Source organism: Aotus nancymaae, unplaced genomic scaffold (assembly GCF_030222135.1).
Source record: "Aotus nancymaae isolate 86718 unplaced genomic scaffold, 86718_ANA_hifiasm-v0.15.2.pri h1tg000008l, whole genome shotgun sequence".
Lineage (NCBI taxonomy): Eukaryota > Metazoa > Chordata > Mammalia > Primates > Aotidae > Aotus > Aotus nancymaae.
Genome location: NW_026988419.1, coordinates 31,797,278 through 31,818,234, shown reverse-complemented (window position 1 = coordinate 31,818,234; position 20,957 = coordinate 31,797,278). Strand labels below are relative to the sequence as shown.

At 38.3% G+C, this 20,957-nt stretch overlaps 1 protein-coding gene across 3 annotated transcripts in view; it reads right to left on the bottom strand.

Annotated features, from left to right (window-relative positions):
* The window catches only part of ALS2 (alsin Rho guanine nucleotide exchange factor ALS2), an 81,931-nt gene that overhangs the window by 6,249 nt on the left and 54,725 nt on the right, over nucleotides 1-20,957 (bottom strand). For 2 of the 3 annotated variants that reach the window (XM_012446275.3, XM_012446277.2), the window contains exons 17-28: nucleotides 20,555-20,621; nucleotides 20,003-20,205; nucleotides 19,822-19,887; nucleotides 18,698-18,796; nucleotides 17,920-18,084; nucleotides 16,956-17,067; nucleotides 16,673-16,750; nucleotides 12,156-12,289; nucleotides 8,847-9,014; nucleotides 4,310-4,427; nucleotides 3,210-3,367; nucleotides 1,163-1,285 (exon numbers count right to left, since the gene is read on the bottom strand). In XM_012446275.3, coding sequence (XP_012301698.2) covers nucleotides 1,163-1,285; nucleotides 3,210-3,367; nucleotides 4,310-4,427; nucleotides 8,847-9,014; nucleotides 12,156-12,289; nucleotides 16,673-16,750; nucleotides 16,956-17,067; nucleotides 17,920-18,084; nucleotides 18,698-18,796; nucleotides 19,822-19,887; nucleotides 20,003-20,205; nucleotides 20,555-20,621 — 1,491 coding nt within the window. The remainder of the gene's footprint in view (nucleotides 1-1,162; nucleotides 1,286-3,209; nucleotides 3,368-4,309; nucleotides 4,428-8,846; nucleotides 9,015-12,155; nucleotides 12,290-16,672; nucleotides 16,751-16,955; nucleotides 17,068-17,919; nucleotides 18,085-18,697; nucleotides 18,797-19,821; nucleotides 19,888-20,002; nucleotides 20,206-20,554; nucleotides 20,622-20,957) is intronic. The other variant, XM_012446278.3, reaches the window with a different exon arrangement.

Genomic DNA, 20,957 nt, shown 5'->3' with positions numbered 1-20,957 from the left:
ATAATGGAGTGGGAGGAGAGAAGCATTTTTCATATTAAAACTGAATACAGAATCCAAGACAGAGCTTCAGTTTCAAAAAGTCCAAAGCAGAAATGGGAAGTTTTAAAAAAGTTATAATATTACTCTGCTCTTTTCATAGCGAGTTGACATGAAGACCTTACCTATCATTTTGACTTAGAGGAAACTGTGAATTCTTTTCATGAATAAAAATCTAACTGAAAAGCTACTATGTTTCCATTTTGAGGCTGATTTCTCTGAGGTTATGCTAGGTCAGTGTGATGTTACTTCCTTTGCTCAGCAGCCTTTGTGCTCAGATCATCTGTGGTTGCGTTTTCCTGGTGTATAGCTAATAGTGTTTCAGGGACCTAAAAGGGAACTCAGAGAGGGCACCTACCCAACCACATTTTTTTTTTTTTTTTGAGACAGGTCTCGCTTTGTCACCCAGGCTGGAGTGCAATGGTTTAGTCACAGCTTACTGCAGCCTTTAACCTCCCAGGCTCAAGTGATCCTCTCATCTCAGCCTTCAAGTAGCTGAGCCCACAGGTGTGCGCCACCATGTCCCGCTAATCTTTTTATTATTTTTGTAGAGATGAGGTTTCTCTATGTTGCCCAGGCTGGTTTTGAACTTCTGGGCTCAAGCGATTCTCCCACTTCTGCCTCCCAAAGTGTGGGATTACAGGTATGAGTCACTGTGGCTGCCCCCAACCATCCTGGCCCCAACCACGTCATTTTAGAAATGAGGGCCAGGTGCAGTGGCTCACCCCTGTAATCCCAGCACTTTGGGAGGCCGAGGCAGGCAGATCACAAGGTCAGGAGTTTGCGACCAGCCTCACCAACATGGTGAAACTCCGTCTTTACTAAAAAAACAAAAATTAGCCAGGCATGGTAGTGCACATCTGTAATCCCAGCTATTCAGGAGGCTGAGGCAAGAGAATCACTTGAACCTGGGAGGCAGAGGTTGTGGTGAGCCGAGATCATGCCACTGCACTCCAGCCTGGGCAACAGAGCGAGACTCCATTCCCCCACCCACCCACCCACCCCCAAAAAAGGAAAAGAAATGAGGAAACAGACCTAGAGAACACACCTTCTCCCTAGGACTCTTTGGGTAAGAGCATCTGGTCCCCACTCCCTTTTTTCACTATCCCTACCCAACTCCATTTACCCTGGCTCTGGTGATTCAGAGCGGGAATCTGACTTCCCAGTGCAAAAAGACTTCCTTTCGGTTGGCAGAGGAGCAGAGAGAGGGATTACGCTGCCTTCTTCAGGAAGCTCAGGAAATAAGAACCTAAGGAATAATATAAAACATTATTATACAATTATACCTCTAGGGAAGGTTGAAAAGCATAAAAACACATTTCCACTAGCTATGAAAGCAAGCTTTATTATCAACTAAGTATTTTAGTTCCCTGAGAAAACTGATGTTTCTTACAGGATAAAATTAAGAGTGCAGTTAATGAATAATATACCACTACAAGATCTTCATGTACTATGGTTTTCTTCTGTTGAGTTACTAAGGAAAGGAGAATTCTGATCTAAATGATATATGTGTTCCTTACTGGGAAATCTCATCTGAGGTCAATTTACATTAACTCTGAGCAAGGACCACTATTCTCCAAATATAAGCAAATACTGATGGAAAAAAGGGAAAAAATGATTAATTACAGAAGACACAATGTAAACAAAATAAAATAAAAATGTAAAGTTTTTATTTTTATAAAATCAGGGGTATATATGCAGTTATGTTGCATAGATATATCAGATAGTGGTAAAGTCTGGGCTTCTGGTGCACCCATCACCCAAATAGTGAACACCGTTTCCAGTAATTTTTCAACCCCCACCCTCCCACACACACTCCCCACTTTTAGAGTCCCCAGTTCCCTCTGTACTCAATATAAAATTTAAAAATGTGTTTTTAAAAGTTATTGAAAATTAATTTTTCAAAAGCAAGGAAAACAAGGGGATAAATTGGAGAGGTTTTTTTTTTTTTTTCCCTGGGCTTTGAGTTTTGCCATAGATTTTATCTCTGACTTCTTGTATGTTGGTGGACTCTACCATAAACAAGTTTATTTTATCTTATTTTTACAGGTTTAAATTTTGACCCTTTAAAGGCAATATGCAGTCTTCTCTATTTCTGTAGACTTACATCTGGCACCTCCATCTGCCCTAATTTTATAGTTGAAACAACTGAAAAAGGTTAGGAAACTTATTTTCATTATACTCATCTAGCTAATGTCAGAGCTAGCCCAGGCTAGTGATCTTTTTAATAGATCTCACTTCTCCCTCAAAACCTGAAACATTTCCAAATGCTGAGGCAAACAATATACGGAAGTTCTGGGACGAATTTATAATCTTCTGTATAATTATCTCACTATAGTATCTACTTGTTAGGTTCAACTCAGTAAAAGATCTTGTATCTCACAAGCTCAAAGTGTTTGCTGTCTGGAACTCTTTTCCCAAAGATGCTTACTATCTCATTTAATTGCCTTCTTTGAAGTCTCTGCCCAAATACCACCATCTTATTAGTTAGGCTGCTCTGACCTTCTATTTAAAATAATAGCATCTCACATCTAGTACCATCCTCTCCCCGTTTTTCTCTGTAGCGCTAATCTCTATCTGACATACTATATATTTTTTATGTTTACTCTTTTCCCCCCACTAGAATGTAAGCTCCATGAGAGCAAAGACTGTTGGTTTGTCTTTGTTCACTGCTAAATTTCTTGAGAGCCCAGAATGATGGCTATTCATAGAAACACTCAATAAATGTTTGTTATATAAATGAATGTACGTAATACTGTTGCCAAAGGACAAGACATAAAAACTATGTCTTGATCAAGATTAGGAATTCTATTAGGAACTCCATCTGTTAAACTTTATCTACTCTGTGGTTGGGTTTTAAATACATAATTTTTTGCCTAGAGACTGAATTCAAATAAGACAACTACTATACTTCATACCAAAATCAGAATTTAAAAACCCCACACATTTATTTTACCCTTCTGTTACACTTAATAAGACACACACACACAAAAAATAGCTAATTGTTCATCTTTTTTATGTTTTTAGCTACATATACATTTAAAACATGTTTATTTAATCTATTAAAGGACTCGCATAAAACTGTTTCCTTGATGATTCAGGGTGAAACTAGCCAAGCATTGGTATAACATAATATTCAACAGCTTGCAGACTTTAGTGAAAAGCTGTCTTACCTCACCAGCTGGAAAATTCGCTTAAGATAGGACTTAATCTCCTTTACAGCCTCTTGCAATAACCGGCGGTTGGCTCCTACACCCACGTATGTCATTCTATACACTGCAACCAGTGTCTCCACAAGCCTGCCCAGGGGGTGCAGAGGAGTGTCACAGGCCTGAGTAGGAAGAGAATCAATGAAGTCAGTCAATGTGCATTAACAGCAGAAACAATAAATTAATAAGAAACAACTTCGTAAATGCCAAACAACTGTCAAAATGTCAAGAGTCAACTTTTGGACCAGGAATATTCAAATACTTTAATTTTTCTGAAAGTACTGAGTCTAGCCCAATTACATAGAGCCGGAGGTCCTAATCTTGATCAAAGACTCTCCTTAACATTTTGGGCAAATAGCTTTGGAAGTACTGATGGAATATCACTAAAAGGGATTTTGCCGGATATGGTGGCTCATGCCGATAGTCCCAGCTACTATGGAGGCTGAGGCAGGAGGATCGACTGAGCTCAGGAGTTTGAGGCCAACCTGAGCAACACAGTGAGACCTCCATCTCTAAAAAGGAAATAAATGAATACAAAATTTTAAAAAGATTCAAATATACTTTAAACTTCACAGAAATGATACAAAATGTTACCATGGAGAAAACTAAACACTGACTGTTAATGACACTCTGAAACGGTCACTCTTCAGTGCCCTTGATGTCTCAGAAAACTCCTTCCTGCACTTCCCATCAATATATGTCAGACTTTAAATTGTAGCTGCTCTTACAAGGTTTAGAAAGAAGCAAAGAGCCTATCCAGGGGTGACAGCAGCATGCTTTACTTATACAATCTCTAGTTTGCTAATATTATTAACAAAAAGCCTTTTCAACTCTAATGTTATTTCTTAAGAACCCCCCTGAATGCCTTAAAAAACTTTAAAAAGTTCTATCATAATAATGGGACAATCTTCAGGTAGAAATGTAATCTTGGTAGTCAGATAATTAAATGCACAGGATGCAAAGACAGGATTAGGATAACATTAAGCTGTGAATCTATTGAATGATATACTGTGGTAGTTGAATCATTAATTCACAAGACCAATGTAATTTTTACTCTAGTTTACCTTTATTAAATATTTCTTGATGTCATCATATTTCTCCACAGAGAAGGCACCAACATGCTGTGGAATGAATTCCAAACTCTCTAGTGTCTGAGTCTGTGAACGACTTAATATTTCTGGACTATAAAAACAGAAAGAAAAGTCTATCATGTATTTCACATCAAGAAAGCAAGATACGTGTAAATAGTCACATGAAACACAGTCATTCGCTCAAGTCCAAGTGGAGCATCCAGCACAGCACTGGACCCAACGAGCTCAGAAACCATCATGAACCTGCTATTAGGTACTCAGTTTATATCACATTCATTCAAAAAGCATGTAGTGTTACTTTGTACCAACTACAATAAATTAATGAAGATTCTACTCCAATCTAAACCATGGTGTTGGAAATAATATGACATTAGCTTGAAGATAAATACAATATTAGCTTGAAGGTGATAGACCTGTCAGTGACAAGAGAAAAATGGAATCAAAGAGGGAAGGGAGCTAAGGAAAAGGGGAAATAAGTGAAAGGGCAAAGGAAGAAATGAAAATGAGGTTAAGAAGCAAGGAGATAATGACACTCCAACAAGTGATAAGGTAAGCACATAACAGGTAAAGAGAAACTGGATGAAGAGGCTAAGATAAAACACATGCTAGTAATCAACTGAAATTATTGGTAATAGTATTCTATCATTAGATGACAGCCAATGAGAAACTGAGCAGTGCATAATCACTATTATTATTTGATTTTAGATAAGCAAATAAGATGTTTGTGGTAGCAACATATATAAAGAGTTCATTCATCTTCACTTCTCTGAAACACCTAACAACAGTTAAGCCAGCTTAACTGGAGGGCTAAAGTCTCAAGGTTGAACTGACAGGCTGCACCACACTGACCATCTGTATCACACACAAGGGGCAGTCAATGGCTTTAATTAATTCTGGGAGTTTCCATTTCTTCTACTGATGGAAAGAGTAGAAGGTAACAATTATGAACTTTATGAATGAAATACTAAAATCAATTCCTATTTATCCCAAATTAAAAAAACACTTCTTTCTCTATTTAATTTCTTGAAACACACACATAAATATCAAGCAAACACTAATTATACTATGGTTTACTTTAAATATCAATTTTGGGGGTACTCAATTAGAATCTAAACTAATCTCTTCAGGCTAGAACAACAATTAGTATTGTTAGACTCGACTGTGAAACATTTAAAGTTCCTGAAGTATCTTTCAACCTCTGGAATTTAATTTCTATGTAATTATACTTTGGTATATTAAAATTATTTTAATATTGGTAATTTATTTAAAGAATTTGATAACTTTTAGCAAACTAGAACATTTATTCAGAACAAACATTTACATTCTGAATAAATGGATACTTGTTCAATTTTTTTCCTTCAATTCCTGAGCATTAGAAAATAACAAGTGGAAACAAGGACCAGCATAAAACTGATTTAAAAATTAAGTGTATGTAGTTACACAGATTAAAGTATGCTCTTTGATATTTTAACAATGAAGGCATAGCTCAAACAAACCATTATTTAGAATTAAACTCAAGAAAGTCATAGTTAATTAGGAAGTTTTGCTCCAGGGATTAGTGAATTCTTTAGGTCCAAATGCTAAGCAATGCTTGTGAGAGTTACTGGTCAAGTTACAGAAGAAAGGCAGATGAAGAAAAGCAGGAGAAAAGAAAAAGAAAATTTTAAAAAGGAGAAAAAGAGAGAAATGAAAAAGTACATCTGTAACTTTTCTTTCAGCATTTTGAAAACACTGTGCCACTTCCTTCTGGCTTCCAAGGTTTCTAATAAGAAATATGCAGTCATTTGAATTGCTGATTTCCCATTATTTTACTCTAGCTGCTTTCAGGATCTTTTTGCATGAATTTTAATAGGATGTGTCTACACATGGTTATCTCTGGTTTTTCCCAAGATGGGGTTTGCTCAGCTACTTAAATCTATAGGTTTCATGTCTTTTACTAAACTCGAGAAGTTTTAAACCATTATTTCTTCATAAAATGTTCCATCCCTCATTCATTTTTCTTTTCTTTCTTTTTTGAGACAGAGGTTCACTATTTTTGCCTAGGCTGGAATGCAATGGCGCGATCTCGGTTCACTACAACCTCTGCCTCCCAGGTTCAAGCAATTCTCCTACCTCAGCCTCCGAGTAGCTGGGACTACAGGCGCCCACCACCATGCCTGGCTAATTTCGTATTTTTCAGTAGAGACGGAGATTCACTATATTGGCCAGGCTGGTCTTGAACTCCCGACCTCAGGTAATCCGCCCACCTCAGCCTCCCAAAGTGGTGGGATTACAGGTGTATGCCACCACGCCCGGCCCATTCTTTCTCCTTTTCTTTTGGAATCCTAATAAAAAAGTTTAGACCCACAAGCCCTTGAGGCTGTGTTCACTCTTTTCTTTTCATGTTTTTTCTCTGTTGTTTATATTTGATAATCTTCAGGTTCACTGACTCTTCCGTTGTCATCTCTATTCTGCCACTGAGTTCATACAGTAAGCTATTTTGATTAGTGTAATTTTCAACCCAAAAGTTTTGATTTGGCTCTTCTTTGTATCTTCTGTTTCTTTGCTGATACATCCATTCTAGTACTTGTTTCAAGGGTGTTTGTGATTACTCATCTGAGTATTTTATAATAGCTGCTTTAAAGTTCTTGTCAAATAACTCCAACATCTATGTCATCTGTTGATAGTTGTTGATTGCTTTTCCTGAAATAAATTGAGATTTTCATAGTTCTTTCATTGCTGAGTAGCTCAATGGATATTTTGAGCATTATCAAACACTGAGTCTTGTTTATATCTTATGGAGAATGTTGACATTCATAAAAGAGTAAACATAGCTGGCTTGAAACTGTTATCTTTAGAAAGACTCAGGCTAGGGGTGGTTGCTCATGCCTGCAATCCCAGCACTTTGTCAGACTGAGACAGGAGTACTTTTTGAGGCCAGGAGTTCAAGACCAGCATGGATAATACAGCAAGACCCTGTCTCTTTTTATAAAAATAAAATAAAATAAAGAAGAACCTGCTTATAAGGTTGACCCTTGGCTGGCACTTGGAATTAAGCTTGCTAAAAGTTCTGTATACTGATAAAAGTGTTTTGCTGTCCTTAGATTAACAATGTGACTTATGGTGAACATCTGCTTTCCTGTGGCAAGGCTGGGACTGTGGACTTTTGGCAACTGCCCAGCACAGGGTGCCTATGTGACGTGCTCCCAATATAAACCCTGGGCACTGAGTCTCCAGTAGGATTCCCTGTGCAGCAACATTAGACATTTGTGGCTGCATTTTGCTGCAGGGAAAACTGTTGTGTGTGACCCATCCCAGAAAGGAAAGATCATGGGAAGCTTACACATGGATTCCTCCAGACTCTACCTGTGTCTTTTTCCCTTATGATCTGGTTGTGTGTCCCTACTGTGTTGCTGTAATCTTACTTGTGAGTACAACTATATGCTGAGTCTTGTGAATTCTTTCAGCAAATCACTGAATGGAATGTGTAAGTGATACTGGGAATCCCTAATACAGCAGACATTTTTGCCTTGGTCTCCTGTGGGCCATGGTGCTAATGCCAGTTCACTTGTCAAAGCCTTTGCACCCTTTCTGGGTTTGTCCTGTGAGTCTACAACTTAATGACCACTCTGGGACCTGAGTGGTCTACCTATGAGGTTGGTTCTCAAACTTTTCGGTACTAATTACGATCAAACCCATGTATGTGCAGATCTAGGGTGAGACCAGAAGTTCACAAACAAATTACAGGCTTGTTTCCCAGAGCTCTTCTCTCCATTCCATCCCCAGTATTTTATGGTTCTCAGGCACCCCTTTTTATTTAGGTCCTCTGGCCAAAAACTGTCCACTTCTGTGATTGTGGCACATCTAGGGACAGATGGTGACAACAGAGAACAAAGCCAAAAATGCAATGGTGGTGGAACTTGGCCTTCTCTTGACCTAAGGAGCCACCAAAGGGGGAAGAAGTTTCTATTCTCTCAGAGTTTCGACTTCTGCAAGTTTCCTGTTCATGGCTGCTCTAGCTGCTGCCATTACTACCCCTGCCACAGAGGTTCCTGGAGGTTTGGACATGAGAGAATAAAGAAAAAAGACAAAGAAAACTGAGTATGTATGGGCCACTCTGAGTTTTAGAAGTCCCCACTCCTTGAGCCAGAACCAGAGGGATTTTTTCTGTATCCCTGTCTGTCTGCACCACACTGCTTGCTTTCACGTTTCTGGTTGCACTGAGTTCTGGCTGAGGAATATTGAAGCAAAACATCTAAGTAAACTTGTGGCACTTTGAATTCAGGTTTTCTTCCTCAATCTACTTATTGATACTTACTTTTCAGAGTTCATAAATAGCTGTCCATGTATTCTTTTCAGGTTTAATAGGTGAGTTCAATAGACGATAAAGAAAGTGTGTTTTAATCCCTCTTACCCAGAAGCAGAAGTACATCAAGTTTTAAATTAAATGCAGTGAGTCTTGACTACTTACTGGTCTTAAGTTTCATCCTCCAAACATGCTCTGCTCTATGCTGAGCAAGCGTTCACTCACCTGTCTCTGTGTTGGCGCCGACTGGTGGTCAAGGCCACAGCAATATTGTCCCATGCTTTCCAAACTTCCCCTTGGCCTGGGCCCTCGCAGCCCAGTTGGCGCCAGCATTCATCAAACACCGCTTTCCACTTCTCATCAGCTGGCACTGCCAGGTTTCCTAGCTTCCTGCTAATAAAGTCATATCAACCTTTTATTAATCATTTATTTTGTGCAATATTGTTCCAAAGAATAGAAACTTTCTAACATACAACTGAGAATGCTTTATTGTGATGAAAACTGGCAAGACTGATGGTAATTCTATTTTTAAAACACTGAATGAAAATTTTTAAAGGATGCTTTTTTAGCTAATTATTGTTTTTGGATATTAAAGTGTATGGATTATTAAGTACAAAGCACATCAATTTACTCTGCCTCCTATAATTCCACAGAATTAATTTTTAAAAACTGATTTCTGGCTGGGAACGGTGGCTAATGCCTGTAATCCTAGCACTCTGGGAGGTCAAAGGAGGGCGGATCACATGAGGTCAGGAGTGCAAGACCAGCTTGGCCAACATGGTGAAACTCCATATCTACCAAAAACACAAAAATCTGGATGGGTGCGGTGGCTCACGCCTGTAATCCTAACACTTTGGTAGGCCAAGGGGGGTGGATCACTTGAGATAAGGAGTTCGAGACTAGCCTGGCCAACATGGAAAAACCTCATGTCTACTAAAAATACAAAAATTAGCTGGGCATGGTGGAGCATGCCTATAATCCCAGCTACCTAGGAGGCAGAGGCAGGAGAATTGCTTGAACCCAGGAGGTAAAGGTTGCAGTAAGTTGAGATTGACTGCACTCTGGGTGACAGAGCAAGGCTCTGTCAAAAAAAAAAGAAAAAAAAATTAGCTGGGTGTGGTGGCCCACACCTGTAATCCCAGCTACTCGGGAGGCTAAGGCAGGAGAATCGCTTGAACGTGGGAGGCAGAGGTTGTAGTGAGCTGAGATCACACCACTGAACTCCATCCTGAGCGACAAAGTGAGACTCTGTCTCAAAAAAAAAAAAAAATTAGAAAATTTGAAAACATAAATAAAAATAAAAATTGATTCCTATTAGAATAAGGACTTTCTAAACCTTGCACATCTTATGAGAATTTAAAATACATTACATACAGGCCAGGCGTGGTGGCTCATGCCTGTAATCCCAGCATTTTGGGAGGCCGAGGCAGGTGGATTACAAGGTCAAAAGTTTGAGACCAGCCTGGCCAACACAGTGAAACTGCCATCTCTACTAAAAACACAAAAATTAGCCAGGTCTGGTGGCACGTGCCTGTAGTCCCAGCTATTTGGGAGGCCGAGGCAGGCGAATCGCTTGAACCTGGGAGGCAGAGGTTGCAGTGAGCTGAGATCATGCTACTGCACTCCAGCCTGGGTGACAGAGTGAGACTTCATCTCAAATAAAAAAAAAAAAGTAAATAAAATGCATTACATACTGGGTTTTAAAATACTCTGAGAATAAACACGGTACAGAAAAACATATCCTTGGGAACAAAAAACTGAGCCGCTACCAAATATAATAATAAAATTAAAACTGCAATCAATAAAGAAAATAGATATATGCCAAAAACCGTCCACTTCTGTGAATGTGCCGTGTCTAGGGACAGATGGCGGGAGAACAGAGAACAAAGCCAAAAATGTGGTAGGGTTGGGCATAACGTACTTAGATTTTGCCTTTTTTCCCTCATATATGCAGATTTTACTATTCCACTTGGAGAGAGAGAGAGAGAGAGAGAGAGAGAGAGTGTGTGTGTGTGTTCTTTACTTTTCAAAATCAAGCTGTGTACAGATTCCATTTAAGTATGCTCTTTCATGGCCAGGTTTGGTGGCTCACGCCAGTAATCCCAGCACTTTGAGAAGCCAAGGAAGGCAGATCATGAGGTCAGGAGTTTGAGACCAGCCTGGCCAACATGGTGAAACTCCATCTCTACTAAAAATACAAAAATTAGCTGGGCGTTGTGGCATATGCCTGTAATTCCAGCTACTCAGGAGGCTGAGGCAGGAGAATCGTTTGAACCAGAGAGGCAGAAGTTGCAGTGAGCCAAGATCGCATCATTGCACTCCAGCCTGGGCAACAAGAACAAAACTCCATCTCAAAAGAAAAGGATGCTCTTTCAAGCTGGGCACAGTGGCTCACACCTGTAATCTCAACACTCTGAGAGGCCAAGGTGGGCAGATCACTTGAGATCAGGAGCCTGGCCAACATGGTAAAACCTCGTGTCTCTACTAAAAATGCAAAAAAAATTAGCTGGGCATGGTTGTATGTGCCTGTAGTCCCAGCTACTCGGGAGGCTGAGGGAGGAGAATCGCTTGAACTGGGAGACAGACACTGCAGTGAGCCGAGATCATGCCACCGCACTCTGGCCTGGGTGACAGACCAAGACTCCATCTCAAAAAAAAAAAAAAAGGAACGCTCTCTCACATGTGGAACTTTTCTTTTTCTTTCCTTTTTTTTGAGACAGAGTCTCACTCTGTTGTCCAGCTGGAGTACAGTGGTGTGAGCTCACTGCAGCCTCTGACTCCCTGGTTCAACTGATTCTCCTGCCTCAGCCTCCCGAGTAGCTGAGATTATAGGCACACACCACCACGCCCAGCTGTTTTGTATTTTTAGTAGAGATGGGGTTTAACCATGTTGGCCAGGATGGTCTCAATCTCCTGATCTTGTGATCTGACCACCTCAGCCTCCCAAAGTCCTGGGATTACAGGTGTGAGCCACCACACCCAGCCTGGAACTTTTCTTTTAAATGTCTGTGCTCTAAGGCTTATAATCTAAACCAAGACTATAGATTTAGTCATCTATAGCAGTGTCAGTTGACAATTCAAGGAGGTTACATCTTTAAAAAAAAAAAAAAGACAATGACTTTGGCCAGGTGCAGTGGCTCATACCTATAAAGCCAGCACTTTGGGAGGCTGAGGCAAGAGGATAGCTTGAGCTCAGGTTCAAGACCAGCCTGAGCAAGAGAGAGACCCAGTCTCTACAAAAAAAATAGAAAAATTAGCCAGGCATGGTAGTGGGTGCCTGTAGTCCCAGCTACTCGGGAGGCTGAGGTGGAAGGATCATGTGAGCCCAGGAGGTCAAGGCTGCAGTAGGCCATGATCACACCACCTGCACTCCAGCCTGGTGACAGAGTGACACCCTGTCTCAAAAAATAAAAATAAAATAAAATAAGAGGACTTTAAAAACTTGATTTTGCTTTTAAAATATTAACCAGCTTTGATAAAAGCAAGACAACTTCAAATATTCAATAATTAATCCAGAATTAACACGTTACTCACAAAACTTTGGGTCTGTCTTTATCACTCTCATATAGACTAGGTTTGAAGTAGGTTCCAGTGATTTTTATCCCAGATCCCCATTCTCCACTAAAATAACCTTCAATGTAGTCTCCATTTGGCATAGTCAGTGTTCCCTAGGTAAAGTCAGAGAATAAAATGCAGAATTAGAGGAAATATATTCAATATTTATTTGTTTAGAGACAGAGTCTCACTCTATTGTCCAGGTTGGAGTGCAGTGGTGTGATCTCGGCTCACTGCAACCTCCACTTCATGGGTTCAAATGATCCTCCTGCCTCAACTTCCCAGGTAGCTAGAATCACTGACACATGCCACCACACCCAGCTAATTTTTTGTGTTTTTAGTAGAGACGAGGTTTCACGATGTTGGCCAGGCTGGTCTCAAACTCCAGACCTCAAGTGATCCACCCGCCTTGGCCTTCCAAAGTGCTGGGATTTCAGGCGTCAGCTACCATGCCCGGCCCTCAATTTTTAAAATCAAGAGAAAAAAAGCACTAAGTGATTAATGCTTTCCTTTTTAACTTGCTCTTTACCAGTCCCCAACTCTTTAAAACTCAAACAAAAAATGGGCACATGCATGTCTTAAAAGAGTATATGAAAATAATCCATGGGTAAAAGAAAAAAACACATACACAGGGAAAACTGGAAAATATTTTGAACTGTATAAAATGACCATACAATATATCAAAATTAAGAGGATGATGTAAAAGCAGTGCTGAGAGGGAAACTTACAGCTGTTAACACCTATCTTTTCAGGAAGATCTTGAATCAGCAATATAAATTTTCACGTAATAAAATTATAAAAGGAGAAACAAACTAACAAACTGAACCCAAAGCAAGAAAGAGGAGGGAAATGATAAAGATTGGTGCAGAAATCAGTGAATGAGATAGAAAACAAAAAATAAAGAAAAATCAATGAAACTAAAAGTTGCTTCTTTGAAAAGATGCAAAATTGGCATTTGACTAGATTAATCAAGAAAAAAAAGAGAAAACATAAATTTTTAAAATCGAGTGTGAAACAGGTTTTTGCTACCAGCCTACAGAATTAAAAAGGTTAGAAGGTGCTAGTTTGAAAGGGTGTCTTCTCTAAAATCTGTGTTAAAACTTAAACTCCATTATGGTGGTAGTAAGAGGTGGGGCCTTTTGGGAAGTGATAAGGGATAGTGTCCTCATGAATGGAGTACTGCCTTAGAAAAGGGCTGGAGGGCCAGGTGTGATGGCTCATGCCTGTAATCCCAGCACTTTGGGAGGCCAAGGCAGGTAGATCACAAGGTCAGGAGTTCAAGACCAGCCTGACCAACATGGTAAAATCCTGCCTCTACTAAAATTACAAAACTTAGCTAGGCGTGGTGGCATGCATCTGTAATCCCAGCTACTCAGGAGGCAGAGGCAGGAGAACTGCTTGAACCCAGGAGGCAGAGGTTGCAGTGAGCCGAGATCACGCCACCGCACTCCAGCCTGGCCGACAGAGCAAGACAGTGGGAACTATCTTAGGCCTTTTTGCCCTTCCATCTTTTGCTATGTGAGGATTCAGGAAAGCCTTCACCAGACAGGGAATGCTGTTGTCTTGATCTTGGACTTCCCAGCTTGCAAAATTGTGAGAAAATAAATTTCCCAGTCTATGATATTTTGTTACAGCATCACAAACATACGAAGACAGAATGGAATAGTAAAAGAACAGCTTTATGCCAACAAAGCAGATAATTTAGAAAAACAGAAAAATTCCTAGGAAGACAAAAATTACCAAAACTGACTTAAGAAATAGAAAATCTAAACAGACCTAAAGCAAGTAAAGAAACGGAGTTAGAAATTTAAAACTTTCTCACAAAGCAATGCTTAGGCCCAGACGACTTCTTTGATGAATTCTCCCAAACATTCAAAGAAGAAATAATACCAAAGCTTCGCAAACTTTCAGAAAATAGGTGAGGAGGGAACACTTCCCAACTCGTTCTATGAGGCCAGAATTATCCTGATATCAAAGACAGACAAAGACATCACAAGAAAAGAAAACTACAGACCGTTACCTCTCATAAATATAAATGCAAAAATCCTCAACAAAGTATTAGCATTAAATCCAGCAACATCAACATCTAAAAAAACTATACACCATAACCAAGTACAATTTATCCCAGGAAAGCAAGGGAGGTTTAACATCAGAAAAGCAACCAATGTAATACACCATATTAGTAGATAAATGATAAAAACCACATAATCATCTCAACGAAAAAACACTTTAACAAAAATGCTTTTCTGCCAGGTATGGTGGCTCATGCCTGTAATCCTAGCACTTTGGGACGCTGAGATGGGTGGACCACTTGAGCTCAGGAGTTTGAGACCAGCTTGGGCAATATAGCGAAATCCTGTCTCTACAAAAAATTAAAAAAAAAAAAAATCAGCCAGGCATGGTGGCATGTGCCTATAGTCCCAGTTACCTGGGGAGCTGAGGAGGGAGGATCTCTCAAGCCCCGGAGGTTGAGGCTGCAGTGAGGCGAGATCACGCCACTGCACTCTAGCCTGGGTGACAAAGTGAGACCCTGTCTCAAAAAAAAAAAGGTAAAGATGTCCAATTTTACCATTTTTCTATTCAACATTCCATAGGAGACTCTAGCCAGTGCAATTGGACAAAAAAAAGAAAGAAAAGTCTTCCGTATTATAAAGAAAGAAGCAAAAATGCCTTTACTTGTAGGTGACATGATTCTATATGTAAGAAATCCTAAGAAATTCACACACACCAAAAAAACTACTAAAACTAATAAATTCAGCAAGATTTCAGGATACAAGAATAAAATACAAAATGAACTGCATTTTTATATCATAGCAATGAACAATCTGAAAATGAAATTTTAAAAAACACTTTACAATAGCATCAATAAAATACTTAGAAATAAATTTAACCAAAGAAATGCAAAATGTGTACATGAAACCTAGAAAATATTGCTGAGAGAAATTAAAGCTCTACATAAATAAACTATGAGATGTTCTATGTTCATGGGTTAGAAACGTCAATATTACTAAGATGGCAATTCTCCCCAAAATGACGTACAGATTCAATGCAATCTCTACCAAAATCTTAGCAAGGTTTATTGCAGAATTTTCATAAGCCAGTCCTAAAATTTATATGAAAAGGCAAAGTATCTAGAATGGCCAGAACAATTTTGAAAAAGAACAAATTTGGAGGACTTATATTCCTGATTTCACAACTTACTAGAAATCAATAGTAATCAATTAATTTCAACAAAGGTGCCAAGATTTAACGGGAAAAGATGCTGGGAAATTTGGATAACCATATGCAAAAAGATTAATTTGGACACATAACTCAACCCATACACAAGTTATCTTAAAATAAACCACAGACCTAAATATAAAAGGCAAAACTATAAAACTTTTAAAAGAAAATACAGGCAAAGCCTTCTTAGACATAACATCAAAAGCATAATTCATAAAATGTTTTATAGAGTTCATTAAAATTAAAAACTTTTGTGCTTCAAAAGATACCATTAAGAAAATAAAAAAACAAGTCAGATACTGCAAGAAAATATTTACAAATCATATATCTGATAAAGGACATGTATCCAGAATACAGAAAGAACCCTTACAATTCAACAAGAGTACAAACAAAATTTTAGAAATAAGCCAGAGATCTGAATAGACATTTCACCAAAGAAGATAATGAATCACTAAGAAGCATGTTCTATATCATTAGTCACTAGGGAAATGCAAATTAAAACCAGGAGATACCACTTCATACCCACTGGAACGGCTATAAGAAAAAAGACAGAAAATAAGAAATATTTTTTGATACGAAGAAGTTAGTATCCTCACACATGGCTGATGGGAATGTAAAATGGTGCAGATATTTTGGAAAAAAAGTTTAACTGTTTCTTAACATGTTAAACATCAATTTACCATACAACCCAGCAATTACACTCTAGGTATCTACTTGAGAAATGAAAATGAAAACATATGTTCTACACAAGAGATTGCATTCAACAGTTTATAGCAGCATTATTCACAATAAAGTTGGAAATAACCCAATGTCCATCAACTGGTAAATGGATAAACAAAATGTAGTTCTGGAATACTATTCAGCCATAAAAAAAGAACAAAGCACTATACATGCCACAACATGGAAAAACCGAAAACATGATGCTAAGTGCAAGAAGCCACATAGAAGGGATTCCATGTATGATTCCATTTATACAAAAGGCCCAGAAAAGGCAAATCCATGGAGTGATTAGTGTTTGCCTGGGACTGGAGGTGAAAATGGAAGTAATTGAATAAGCAGAAGGGATTTTCTTGGGTGATGAAAATGTCCTAAAACTGGTTTGTATAGCTATGTTTACCAAAAAACACTGAAATGTGTACTTGAAAGGGGTGAATTTTATGGCAAGTATGTCAGCTATTTTTAAAGTCAAAAAACTAATGTTTAGTTTAGTTTAGTTTAGTTTAGATTAGTAAAAGAATCTATTAGAGAGAAAAAGAAGAAAGCTAGTTTCCAACCTTTCCACTAAGAGTCCAGTCATCTGAAAATTCTCCCTCATAGATAGTATCATCTTCGGAAAGCAAAATCCCATTTCCCTACAAGAAGAAACAAGAGAAAATTTATAACACATAAAATACAGAGTAACTTAAGAGTGCACAGTTATACACCCCAAGCCTTATGGAATCTTAAAAGAAGGAAAATAGTACTAAGAAGATGGAAACTAATCAAAAGATGATTTAAAAATTTAAGGACAAAGGAATTTTAAAGTTAGTAATAACTACATGCAAACATTCCACTCACCATCATTTTATTAAGGTGAAAGTTGCCTTCATAGTATAATCCAAACTGGGTAACCACCACACCATTCCCCTGACACACATCGTCTTGCCACATACCCATATACTTCTCCCCCCTGCACAGAAATAAAAAGAAAAGAAAAATCAATGAAGACAAGGATAAAGTAGGGAAAAGACAGTTATCACAAGGGAGATCCCAAGCATCAACCCTATGTTGGTCTTGCTTTCATTTTTCTAGTTAAAGTGGTTAACTTTGTCTCCTCAGGTACGGGACAAGGTGATAGCAAAAGACATCTCACTCAGTAATGTTCTCTGAGGAATTTATCCTTTGTGGTCTATCTGACACAGATCTGTATATACCCCAGGTAGTTACCTGACACTTTAAATTATATGCTTTTTAAAGAGAAGGCCAAGAATTCAACTCTAAACAATTTCATTTAAAATGTAATAAGCAGAATAAAACCTATGCACAGGCTTTTCTTACACAAAAGTTTGCAAACTTAAAAAAAAAGAAAGAGGCTGGGCGTGGTGGCTCATGCCTATAATCCCAGCACTTTGGGAGGCAAAGGCAGGTGGCTCACTCGAGGCCAGGAGTTCAAGACCAGCCAGGACAATATGGCAAAACTCAATCTCTACCAAAAATATGAAAAATTAAGGCATGGTGGTGTGTGCCTGTGGTCCCAGCTACTTGGGAGGCTGAGGTAGGAGGATCCCTTGAACTCAGGAGGCAGAGATTGCAGTGAGCCGAGATCACACCACTCCAGACTGGGTGACAGAGTGAGACCCTGTTTCAAAAAATAATAAATAAAAGGGTTTGTCACAAAAGAAGGTTCATTTTTCACCTACTCAAACTCAAAGAAGTCTTACTAATCTCCATTAAAAAGATAAAATAAGTATAAACTGCTTGTTAAATAATCATGGTGCTTAATCATTTGCTTAACTGTGAGAATAGAAGGAGAATACTGTACCTAGTGATATCATCAAAGACACCATATCCTGCTTTCTTATCCATTACCCACTGGCCAATGAACATACTAGGAGAAGAGGAAGTCAATTTCCCACTTCGTAGAAGGCCATGACCATGACGCATATTATCTTGAAAACAGCCCTCAAATACTTCACCAGAGGCATAGCTGTGGTTGGAAAGAATGGATAAATATCACATGCACATTAAATTCTGATGCTCATTTTTACAAAGTTTAGACAATCCAAAACCATACTCAGTCTTACTGGTAGCTATAATTATTTGTTTACATTATTATTTTTCACTAATTAAAAAATTTCATTTCTGAATGACTGAAGTTAAAAAGTTAAAGACACCATGGGTGGTATTTTGCACTAACATAGCAAAAATGTGTTTTTAGTCCCTTATGGGGAAATGAAATAATGAGTTATTTATAAGGGGGATGAACAAAAGTTTTGTCCATTAGAATCAAGTAATAAAAATAATATAAATTTATAGATAAGACATATAGGAGACTCTATGAGAAAATTATGGTTTATAAGGTATGTAAAATTTAGGTAAGAACTTAAATTTAATAATCCAGTATTTTAATCCTGTGATAGATGAGGGGTTGACATTTAAAAGAAGACTTCACACAGAGTTTGTTTTATTTAGTCCTCTAAATTTTATCTACAAGAGTAAATAAAATTTAAACCTTGGAAATTTTGGCTATGCAAACATTTAGGTTTACATGGTTATTTGAAAAACCAACACCAGTCCGACAGCCTTTCAAATGTTATTACCTATAGACTCCTTGACCACACATTTTTCCTTCTTTCCAATGGCCTACATAATGGTCTTCTTTGTTCGTTGCCTTGTTTGGGATTCTGTATTCTCCATACCTGCCATGAAAAAGAAAAAATAACAAAAGAAGATGCATTTATGACATATTCACCTTTTGTATGCATATCCTGGTAAATATTTTAACAAGGAAGGCAGAGGAAAGATTTACCCATAGGAGTAAAGGGGTAAACAGCATCTTGGTTTAAGGTGCATCTATATAACCCAAGCTGTTTGGCAAGTCTTAGAGGCATGGGACATCAGCCCCACTACACTGAGATACAGTCTTTTAATCCAAGTCCAACGAAAAACAGAAGACCTCTGTCCTTCGCCTATCTCTGTCACTAATTATCTGCACCACCACGGGATAAGCCCAGGTATCTAGCTCCTTTATTTGGATAATAAGGGGGCAACTCAGTGGGTAAATTAGATGCTCTAAAGTCTCTTCTCATTCTAAAAATCTATTAAAAAGAGATTTTAACACAGCACAAGAATTTACATGATCACAGAGACACGCACATCACCTACCCAATATTTTTATATACTAAATTACTTTCTTAACATTATACATAAAACTGCCATAAATTAATCATGTAAATACAGTATTAGAAAACATGATTCACTTATTTTAAAAAAGTCATCAGAGTATCATTAGGATAATACAGCACTTTGAAGATTTCTCCTTTAATATATCACAGAAATTAAAGGTGACTTAAAACAACTGAAAGGAAAATTTTTCTATGTCCTTTGTGTAAAGGTGCACTACCGTCTCAATAGTCCCTCCATTAACATTACCAAAGTTCTCAGTCTTCACAACTGAGAAATGAATAGAAAACATAGCCTCATTTTAACAGATGGAAGGCTGTGTAATTTGAGGTCACACGGCTATCAAGGAAAATGACCCAGTCTATGTAAATCAGAGGTTGTACCCCTAACTCCTGGCTCTCTTCATGCTCATACATGTGCATTTCTAAAAAATAACAACAAAAATTGACTACTTGTTTGAAAAGCAGGTTTGCACATAAAATAACATCATTTATGACCTTACTGAACTTGAATCTACTATCATGTTTTACAGTTTTCTTACCCATCTTCCAAGCCATTCCTGAACATGCCAGAATACATCTTTCCATCAGGCCACTTCAAAACCCCTCTGGAATGAGTAAGCAAAAGAATAATGCATGTCAACTAATATTTCAGATAAGCAATACTTTTTCCATAATGTGATAATCATCCTCACCCCAGGCATAAATCTTCAACATTTTCACCTGCCATGAGGCTTCCCTGAAAGCCACCGTCCATCATAGGTCGCATCCTTTAGGCGAGGATCCTTGTAGAAAGTATATTTGGCACTGCGTGAAATGGGTGGTTCCTGTCTCTGAACACTGCTGCCACTTCCATAAGGGGGAAGATCAGACATCCCTCTCAAAGCCTGATCTACAGCTTGGCTTATAGCTCGTAGCCACTTTGTCTAGGAGCAAAAAGTAACGTCAATAAGCTTAAGGCAACAATTCATCAAGCATTGCTTTAAATCCTGCTAACTTTCCTTGGTGTGAATAAATAATATTTGTATCCTAATGCTTTTCTTATTAATAGAGTACTACTGACTGGCTCTTGGATTTCTCTACTATATGTTTAAAATTAAGTCACATTAAAAAAAAAAAACCACCACCAAGAACCTATAGTTTTGGCTTAATGAAGATTTATCAGACAAAACTGTGCATCATTAGTTAAGTAAGAACAATTTATATTTCTTCTTTATTATATAGGAGGCAGAGAGCCAGGGCAAAGATTGAAAGAAAATACCATAATGGACTAACCTTTTCCTGGGGTGTAGATGAAATGAGAGTGAACTGTTCCTCAGGTGTAGTTATCTTTAAGCCATTCCTAAAATGTTCACAAGGATAAATACCAGTAGGTTTAACAGCCTGTCACTGCAGTATCAATCCTCAAATATGATAATCAACCTCTATTTCAAGAGGAGCAGAAGTCAATTAATGTAAATGCTCATTTGGTTTTGGGTCCCACAGTGGTGGAAAGAACAAAGAATTACTCTGCTCTGTGTTGAACGATGGGGATGTGTGCAATGAAGATGCCCTTTTATCACCTAATCGTGACTCGCCATGATCTTTGCAACATGCCATCTTATTATCAATAGACTATTTTACTGTCTAACATGCTGGAGATGGGCCTCATTATGCAGAATGGGGAGGCTGTCTCCCA